General features: G+C 30.9%; 1 protein-coding gene across 1 annotated transcript; it reads right to left on the bottom strand.

The window, feature by feature from the left end:
* Positions 1-330: 330 nt before the first annotated feature.
* On the bottom strand, positions 331-3,159 carry LOC143256069 (uncharacterized). Its single transcript, XM_076512744.1, has 2 exons — positions 3,094-3,159; positions 331-1,092 (listed from the first exon to the last, which is right to left on the bottom strand). The coding sequence occupies exon 2, from the start codon at positions 1,051-1,053 to the stop codon at positions 355-357; it is 699 nt and encodes a 232-aa protein (XP_076368859.1). The 5' UTR covers positions 1,054-1,092; positions 3,094-3,159; the 3' UTR covers positions 331-354.
* Positions 3,160-11,103: the final 7,944 nt, after the last annotated feature.

Here is an 11,103-nt window from a genome sequence, read left to right as displayed (position 1 = left end):
CGTCAGAGAAGCCAATTTGAGCCCTGATATTCTTTATGAGCTAACTTGGTATTTCACCAACAATTGCTTATTTTGCTTGTGATGAAGACATCTTATCAGTTGAATCTTTAAATTTTTCCCTTTTTTATACTATTTAATAATTACAGCTTGACCATTTTATTAAACTTACATTTATTATTTTGAAATATCTAGCTCATTACTGTAGAGAAACAGAATAAAAAGTCTTAACTGAGATATCCAAAACGTGTTTAGTATTTTACGAATTTAACTGGATTGAAAAATGAACATTGTTATTATTAAATATATAAATATTTATTTATTTCAGTTATTGTTTTATAAAACAGTTCCATTATTTTACAGATACATTTCCATTTCAACACACGACCACTTGTAAGGAAATTGCTCAAACAGTACACTAGTGTCACATACTTTGAATCCACTGTTCAAATAAAACTTAATTCCGTTTGAATTCGAAGAACTTGTACGAACTTGTATCTTCTTACACTTTTCGGCTTTACCAATTTCAATACATCTCTTCATCATTAACTTTCCTATTCCACGACTTCGTAAGTCTTTCCTCACATACATCCTTGCCAAACGTCTTTCTCCACTCGAAACTCTTTTGAGTAGCGCTGTTGCTATTAGAACACCTCTGATTTTTCCTACTAGGAGTATGTGGTTATTTTCACGTGACCAGGCAAGTGGATTAATTATATCTGGACTATAATCGTTGTATACTTTGTTGTGAAGCTTTCTTAATAGCAAAAAAGACGATTCTAAGGCTATTGTAATACCTAAAGTAATGCCTAATATAACAGATATGATAATACTTGATGTGAACGTGTAAACTGTAGTAATGATAAATACTATAAAGATCCAGATTTTGATGTTTCTGAACATTCCACTTAACTGGAAGGAAGTAGAAACTTTCCTTTGTTCCATATACATCAGCTTCAAAAAGTCCCGAATATCTTCTTCATCATCAGCGGTTAAGGGCTTAATCATTAGGCTGGAAGCAAAGATTGTGTTAATAATGGTATCTGATGAAGCCATGACTCCTCTGGAGTTACATCGGTGATGTTTTTTGAAATCCTATGTAATATTTAAATAGACGTTGTTCATGTAACAAGTAAAACGTTCTAAATTAATATTAGAAGTAATATATAAGCACTGTGTTCATCATAAATTTTGTACAAGGAAATAATTAGATTTGATTTCATCACGACCTCATGCTTAAACCATTATACATTACAGATAGAAATTTATACCTTTTCAATTTCTAAAATATTTAGTTAATGGTAAAAATAATTGACTCAGATTATGAACTCCACAATCAGAACATAGTGAGTAGGTTTTAATTTTAACGTTTTCTTTGGAGTCGCTTTGATTTGGTTTAAATTGTTTTGTTCTATGCATTATAATTTAAGTTTGTAGTTAACCGCAAAGCTGCACAATGAGTATCCAAGATCAATTTCTATTTTTATATAAACTCTGCAGACTTAACGCTGTTACACTACGGGGCTTTGATTTTGATATGTAAAAGAAAGCAGTTAGATACGTATACAGTAAAACACTAACTATAGAGACTATAATTTATCAGTGAAACAATGCCCATACAGTTCGTTGTTTATTTGTAAAAGACTACATATATTGTTTGTTATTTATTAGTAAAATTTTACCTATAAACTTTGTCATTTATTACTAAAATTCTATCTGTACGTGTCATTGTTTATTTGTAAAAGACTACCTAAAGAGTCTGTTATTTATCAGTGTAACGGATTCATCGTTACACTATTTATTTGAGTGTACTATGCTCGTTTATGGATAGTTTTCTTTGTTTGCAGGTAATGTATATTCTTGACTGTGTATTGCGCAAGTCCCACTTGTTCCCTGCCCCCGCTAGTACAGGGGTATGTCTACGTATTTACAACGCTAAAATCAGGGGCTGGATTCACCTCGATGGGCTCAGCAGACAGCCCGATGTGGCTTTGCTATAAGTAAAACACACACAAATACACACACGCCTGTTCCCGAGATCTGAAGAAGTTTCTTGAGAGTAAAAAGCACTAAAAGTAAAACTAAAACACACTAGAATATTGTAGAAATGTCGAGAATCTACAGTAATTCTTATAGAATAAACTGACGTACTGAAAGACAAAGAAGATTTGACAGTTAGAGTCAGTGTACTATAGGCCTAGGAAACTATAATTGTGATTAACGCTTGCTAATCGAAAACCTGCAGAATTTAATCATGAAAGTTTATAGATTTCGAACATAACCAACCATTGGAATTTCCACAAGGGCATTAAATATCACCATAGATAAAATTAGCCGTGTGAAGCAGATCAAGCGATGTGTGACAATATAAACTCAAGGTCAATGTTCTAGTCGAGGACATGGATCATCGACAAAATATTCGGTCCTAGACTGGATATAAGATTCATTATTGTCTGGAAGTTTGGAAAACCTCTTGTATATAAAATATAATTTGTAATAAGTATTAGTAGTAACAGTTATCATAAAGTGTATTAATTTTGGTTTCGACACTAAAATATATTTGTGTTCAAGTAAAATTATCTGTATCGATCTTATTGACAAATACCACAAGTTTTATACATATTAACAGATAATTAACTTCTAAATTCAAATAAAAAATTCCGGTTGTTTGAGAAAGTAATGCGTAACGCACGTAACGTAATAAATCGAAGGCTCATACGAAATAAATTTTAATACGCAACATCAGTAAAACCCTACGAATGCAATTCACTCTTTATTAGTAAAATATTACATCTATAATTTGTTATTTATAAGTAAAATCCTACAATTACAGTTCGTTGTTTATTAGTAAAATAAACGTAATATAACGTATAATAATGGTTATTATACAGATTTGTATTAATAAGTAGCATATTATTTATACAGTTTATTTATATATGCGAGACAAAGATCTAAAGCAATTCACTTCATATAATCTAACAATGTAGCTATAAAACAGGAAAGAAATTAATTATTGATTACTGATATAAAAACTTGACGAGTTGGAAGAAAACAAACGACGTAAGACAAAGTGAATAGCAATTTGTATTTACTTACAAGAGAAGCAGCCTTCTTTCTTACAGTTGATAGAACTTACCAGGACAATTCTTGAAGAAAATTGAGAGAGTATACCATAATATAAATAAAACGATAACGCTAAGCCTATCATAGTGCGGGGCCTACAACGTCACTAGTCATTCCAGGGTTGGTATAAGGAGCCGATAACGTTCAGATATTTCTAGACGTAAAATTCTCCATTAACATCGTTCTTGAGAAAAGCCACAAAGCGCACACACCCAGATAAAACGGAATTATGTTCTTTGACAATCGTTTTTTTGTTTTTCATTCTGGTCAATGTCTTTCCAAAAAGTTCTGTAACACCCAATTTTTTTTTTGCAAAATATCTGATATCAATTTAACATATATCTAATATTCAAGAATCGTAGATTCAAGGTACGTGTGTAAGTGTTTAATGTGATCAAGCAGTAAACTGGAAGATACTACATTAAACGTGCAACAGTTCGTTACGCAGTCTTTACAAGAGATAAATAAACCGGTAAACAAACGTTTATTTTCATGAGCGTCAACGATTGAGAAAACAAAGTTGATGGGAATGAGAAACAAGTAACAAATATAAATAAGTAGATAATCATAATATTATTAAAAAGTAGCACACTTCAGTACGTAATATGTAATATGCTTGGAAGGATACAAGCGTTTAAAGTTTTTAAATTGTCTATTTCGGTTAATATAGGTTATTCTTTGTAAAATATGTGGCCGTAAAGATAGTACAAGTACCCAACATTTTTCTTCTCTCAGACTCTTTAGCGATGATGTTTTTATTCGTTCACAAGAAGTGGTAATATTTTAGGGTGTATTGGTGATGATACAGTATGTGGAACAGTTTTATTAATATATTCAATGTTCCTTAACCACAGTAAAGTGATATTTGGTGAGTACTCACAATATTTTAGAAAGTGTCAGACCTTGCGTTGTGTGAAGAATAGGATTATATCAGTGAGTCATAAATATTATTTTTGTAACAGTTAATACATTTAGACGACAAAGCTGTTACGGTGCAAAAACTCAATTAGAATTACTTATGTATCTACTACAATATTTGTATTTCTTTTAGTTAAGGACATATTTAGAAATGCATGTAACTTACACTGTTAAATGTGTATTGTAAAAGTCCAACTTATTCTATAAACTATAGAAGATTCTGTAGGGTATGTATTAACATTATAAATGCATGTAAGGATTAGTATTGTTGTACAAGGTGAGATTCCAGAAATTTCATCTTGAAATTTAAACATCAGTTTCCTTCAAGCAAACGAAACTTCGAGCTGATCCATCACGTTCATCATTGTAAATCACCAATGAATTGTCACTATGATAAATATTCACAATATCCCCGTAGGATCCAAAAGGTATCTGTGAGCAAGAAAAGAATCATCGGATATCTTCACTACTTTAGGTGCTAAGAAGACATAAGAAAAAATTATGAGACATTTCTTTTCGCTTAAAATTAGTCAAGATGTATCTCAGTTTTGTAAAAGTTTATCAGAAAATTCCTGTTGCTCTTTTTAAACCTATCATAGCCTTCGAAGAGCCCCTAAGTCGTATGATTGTTCATTGTGTTGAGTCTTCATCTGTGTTAAAGCACTTTCACGTGCTATGTAATTTTATGATGATGAGGCTATTTTGATTGATTGGGTTATATACTGTCATGATTATTGAAGTTGTATAAATATTCTATGAATTGATATGTATGAATTATTAAATTGATGAAAATAAACAGGACAGTATATTTAAATACTGCTTGTCCTTTCATCTGTCGGGGCATTATAATGTGACGGCCAATACCATTATAAGTTAAAAGTAATCCAATAGCTACCTAAGAGTTCTGTTGACTAACTACCTTCCCGTAGTATAAAACGAAAAATAGACGACTTGTACAGATAGTCTTCTCGTAGGTTTGTACTAAACTCAAAACACAAACGCTTGGTCTAGCTATTTTCAGAGCTATTAGTCACACAGTGCTTATAGACTAAGTACCTGAACTGAAATGACTAGTTCTAGAAGGATGTTTTATCCGTTGTCTTATTTATCGGAACTGTTTCGGAAATACAAAGTGATATTTTGCCAAGATATAATATATTACATTTGATACAACCACTGAAATAAATTAACCCTTCACAAAAACAAATAAACTAACTGACTAAGGCCGTTACAAACATTTATTTATCCATATAAAGCTGTAATAGTTTCAACATGGATGGAAATAAGGTAGATTCGTTATTTGTAGTATCTTGTTCAATAGTTACTGAAATCAGATATATTGTAAGATTTGATTTTATAGGTGAAACAAATAACTCTGAGGGCATGTTCACTTTAATAAATTAATAGTGATATGGTATTTTAGTAAATTTGTGGAAGTCTTGGAATACGAATTAATGCACTCATTACCAAACTTTAACACCTCGCAATCCCCCCCTCATAAATATAAATATTTTCCAGTATCTCCCTTACTTAACCACACTGGCCCGGCATGACCAAGTGTGTAAAGGCGTTCGACTCGTAATCCGAGGGTCGCGGGTTTGAATCCTGATCGCACCAAACATGCTCGTCCTTTCAGCCGTTGGGGCGTTATACTGTGACAGTCAATCACACTATTCATTGGTAAAAGAGTAGCCCCAGATTTAGCGGTGGGTGGTGATGGCTAACTGCCTTCCCTCTACTCTAACACTGCTAATTTAGTAACGGCTAGCACAGATACCCTCGAGTAGCTTTGCGCGAAATTCAAAACAATCGAACAAACGTGACCATATATTATAAAAACACTGATATAAAATGTGTTTTTATGTCACTTTTATTATAAACTATTTATTATTACATTTTGATATTATATTACATTAATTTTCTAACACCAACACTCTTCCACTTCTTCACCTTTGTAACTAGTGTCACTTTCATTAATCCTCAATTTGTTCTTCATTTTAATGTTAAAAACAAATAAAGCAGTCCAATTAATATAAATGAAAAGAACATAAAACACCTTGAACCCTCATCTTTACATTTCTCTTGATGAGTTTTCAAGTTAAAATACACTCAAACTGATGGTTGCGTACAAACACTTATGATTTCGCTAAAAGAGAGTGTATTTTTTTTTAGAAATCGCATGAATGATTTGCAAACTTTGAAAGATTTTAAGAAATAAATTTTGGAGAAACTGGATTAATGAGTTAGAGTTATGATAAATTATTCGAATAATTCAGTTTCTTATAGGATAGTTTTTAAAACTGGAGAAATGACGAGGTTTTGTTTGAATTCGTTATTCATTTTTAAGTTAATGTGGGAAATGGAAAAGACTTTGAGTTTGGCTTCAAAATAATCATAAACAAAGTGAAAATAAACATAAATATAATGGAACTATCTAAGTACTGTGCATTTTGGAAATATATAATAAATGTTTTAAAGAACATACTCGTTTATCAGTGTTACTTTTTTCAGTCATTTCTTCTTCGTTACTATGAACAAGTTTGCCAACACTTTTTCACTGGTGTATGTATTTTATTTCATCCTACTAATTTCACAACACGTTATGTTTAACTCAATATCATAAACAAATGGTGGGAGTTGTTACTTTACATTAATATCTTTCAGTTCATTATTAAGTTTCAGTTAGTTTATAGCTAAATATCCTATTAGGAATTATGAGGAAATTTGCAACAATGATTATTCACAATATCAAATAATCCACTTGACATAAAGTTCATGTTGGTAGTAATAAGGTTGTTACTTCCTTAATATTTGAAATAAAAGTTTTATAAATAGTTACATATCATTTCCATCTATTGAGGGATAAGCAAACTTTTAACTATTTTTGACGTGAAACAACTATTATCATACTTGTGATAAAGCATGGTGAGAGTTGTGGTTATATAGGTTATCCTGTAAGTTTCTACAAAACCATACAAAGACCGTAAGACACTAGACCGATGTTTAGGGATCATGTGGATAATCTTCGCTTTCCAGCTTCACCTCTGCTTACTGTATGTGCATACCATTGGTGACCACAAACCAGGGTCAGAGCAGTTAATAGGAATAACTTGATGTAATTTTTAATTTGTATTTGCAACTCCACAAAAAGCGAGAAATTCATTAGAGAACAAGTTAAACTAAGACAGTGCCCAAACAAAAAGTTATAACTTTGGCAACAATTCTGTAATCTACTTTTGAAAATAATACTGGTCAACAAGTAGACATGTCTTGCCAGTTGCTGGTGTCTTTACGTATTAAGAGCCACTCATATTAATGTAGCAGGGGAAAGACATCCTTGTTTGAAGAAAATGTCAAGACACTGATGAAATAAGGACTTATAACATTCCACTCAGAACAAAAAATTCCACCGATAGTCCATCAAAATATTGGTTGTTGCCATAAATGATATCTATTGAATGTATTAAAGATATAAATATATATATACTTCTAATCGAGTGAACTGTTACAGATGCTTAGAAAGATAAAGTTTCGTTACTTTGTCACTTATGTTATTGAAAATAATGTTACATCATAAAAAAACTAATTTATTTCCATGGAAAATTTTGAGAAATTACATTTTTATTACTTACATTAAAAGAAATATACAAACCTAGAATCGGCTAAAAGAATGCATTAAATATCGAACGTTCAAAGTTTTGGCACGTGTAAGAAAACAGCAGCGACGACATCTTTAATAAGTTCTAGGTTTATTTATCCTGAATAAATTTTAAACGAAAAATACGTTTGTAACCTTCCGACAAGTTCTTACTATGAATTAGTTTGGGTTCAATCTAAATCATAAATAAAATCATCCAATTTGTCCGGAACTTTAAATTTACACACCACTTTTGGATAGATGTACAGTGTCATGATAATAAAATTATGTGTTCACTTTGGTAACTGTAGACATATATTAAAAAAATAACTTCTACAAGAGAATCAACCATTGGAAAATATAATATGTTTTCTACTTGAAATATAATACCGTTTTGGATTAATCCACAGTTTAAAACTATCCCACACCTATTAAGAGTTTAGTGTAGAATAAAGTCACAGTGATAGATGTTTCCTTCTTTTGTTCTAGTTTAATTGTAATAAAGCTGTTGTTAGAGCTCTTATTTAAAATATTTCGAGAAATGTTAAATTTATATATATTGATATGTATAGCAAAAATATCATATATTACAATAAAAATTCATGTTAATATAGATAGAAATGCAAGTGAAATACAGTTACATATTAACAAACTTTGGATATTGAAAGTGTGTTGCTGAAGTGTACTTTCACAAAATTGTTATGTGATACATGGAAGAAATATTAATTTTATCAACAATTACAAAAAATACACTTAAACGTCTTCAAAGTAAAGTACAACATATTTAAATTACATTAAAGTATAAATATGAAACTTGTGGCTTTAAAGTAGTAAACATGATGTGAGAAAGTACAATTACTGGCCCAATTTTCCCACTCACTTTTCCATTGAAATTATTAATATTGTAGTTGTGGATTTTTGGTTATCACACTCACCCACGTTTTTGACAGTAATTAAGGCTAGAACAATATACATCCATCCCTAAAAAATATTTTAATTTATGTTTTATTGGCTTCATATTTTCAACATAAATAGGTAGATGTGAAAAATGAAACTTACTTTATAAAGTTATTTCTTGTTGTAGAATTTTAAAGAAACATTTATATTCACTATTTCTGTTCAGGTTGAAGAATATTCTTTATATCGTTAAAAACTGAAGAAATAAAATTTGTTAACCAAACAACTTCATACATAAGATATGATATTACCTGATCGTCTATCAAACGCTCTACCTCTATCCTAACCATTGATTTACTCTTGATTTGTATTTAACTTAAATCTTTTACATTAATTTTTTACATATCAGTTGAGATATTTTTCTTTCGATTTCATAATTTAACTGTCGATGATCTTGATCTACTAATGATCTAAATTTCCCGTCAGAGAAGTCAATATAAACTTCTTACATTGATGATGTGTTTATTTTCTTATAAGAAAAATATCAAAGTTCAACGTTGTTGTTTGGAATTAAACACAAAGCTACACAATGGGTTATCTTTGTTCTGCACCACACGGCTATCGAAACTCGGCTTTTAGCGCGCACACACACCGATGAGCCACTGGAGGGCTAACTTAAACGCCTCAAAAATGTTTTTGGAGCATTTCCATACTTGGTCAGATTCACCACCTTTATTTGGCAACAATAAACTGAATAATATAAATTTATGTATTTGAGGAAATTGTTTAATCAATAATACTAACAATAACTGACATCTGGCGTTAAAGTTATTAAGTATGTGGAAATTTACGAATTATGACTATGAAAAATATAAAATAAACAGTTAAGATTTAAGCATTTATATACACTGATACATCCAACCTCGGTCTTTGTAAATGTTGGTTAAAATATTTAAGATCCAACATTTACCTGAATTTAACAAACATAAGAAAAGATTATAATCATAGGTATTACGCAGAAAAATGTTTAGATTTAAAATATTATTTCAAATAATAATTGGTAACGAATAAAACCGTATCATACACTTTTAACAACGTGAACGGATGGCTATTTAATATTCCCAGTAGTTTCTTCCAAGATGTTTTTAGAAAGCGTTTTCCCAGATAGTAGTGGTAACTCTTGAGTATATATATATCATTATAAGTGTTAAACTCAACTTAATACAGGCCAGTTCACTACGTATCTAAGATACGTATTAAAATGTTACCTTTGGTTAACAATAACATTATTTCAAGGGAACATGACAAGAATATTCTACCTTGATATAATTCAACAGTATCCAGTGATTTCTATGCACATACATGTACAGCGAAGTACTTAAGTAGTTGTTAAAATTATAAACAGCTGTAGAGTACAGGTATGTAGTACATAAATAGCTACCTAATGAAAAGAAAGTTGACAAGCCTGGTGCCAGTTTTATAACATGGAGTCAGTTTGGGCGTGTGTTTTTTTAATAAACTATCATCACACTTACAATCGAAATTGTTTTTTATTTCTACTTATTTAAGGAACTTGTGATTCGATCTGAATTTGTGTGATTACATACATACAGAAATAAATACAACATGTTTTCAATCGCATCTACATAAAAATATTCTGCATGCCTAACTACGTTTTTTACACAATGTATGTAGGTATATTTTGAATTTCGCGCAAAGCTACACGAGGACTATCTGCGTTAGCCGTCCCTAATTTAGCAGTAAGACTAGAGTGAAGGCAGCTAGTCATTACCACCCACCACTAACTCTTCGGCTACACCTTTACCAACGAATAGTGGGATTGACCGTGACTTTTCAACGCCCCCACGGCTGAAAGAGCGAGTATGTAGGTGTGACGGGGAATCAAACCCTCGACCTGGATGTAGTAAAGTTCACACATGTGATTCTGGCAGACGCTGTAAAACACTTGTGTTCATTAAGTTTGACCTTGACGCATGCCACGAGATAATACAGATAATTTATGAGCACTTTTCTAACATGTACTTTGCTAAATACACGTATTACCTTACTTCGAGTCCACAGATATGAAGAGACGTATACTTGGAGGCCATACACTTAGCAAGTTTTATCTTGAAACTCGTATTTTTTTCTTATGATATTCTCAGTCTAAAAATCTAACCAGAACTGGTGTCTACCGATTTACTCCATAAAAACAACAATTTTAAAAAGACAGTTAAATCACCCTCAACTCCACAGAAGCAATGTCAATTTACAATATGTAAAACTTTTCTACCAAAGAAAAAAGGTTTTCATTTTTTTAAATATTTTCATTGATCATTATCTTATCCATCTTCGTACTCTAATAGAAAATTGATATATATATGTACATTACTTTAATGTAATGATTTTGTTTTCCATATATTCAATAATCTTTATTAAAACATTTGTTTCTTTACTATAAAAGTTTCTCTCTTTTTTAATTTATGTTTTAACTGTTCATAGTTTGTTAATTTCACTCTAAATAAAATTTC

This window comes from Tachypleus tridentatus, chromosome 7 (assembly GCF_004210375.1).
Source record: "Tachypleus tridentatus isolate NWPU-2018 chromosome 7, ASM421037v1, whole genome shotgun sequence".
Classification (NCBI taxonomy): Eukaryota; Metazoa; Arthropoda; class Merostomata; order Xiphosura; family Limulidae; genus Tachypleus; species Tachypleus tridentatus.
Note: the sequence above shows the minus strand (reverse complement) of the source record. Positions and strands in the feature narration are given on the sequence as shown.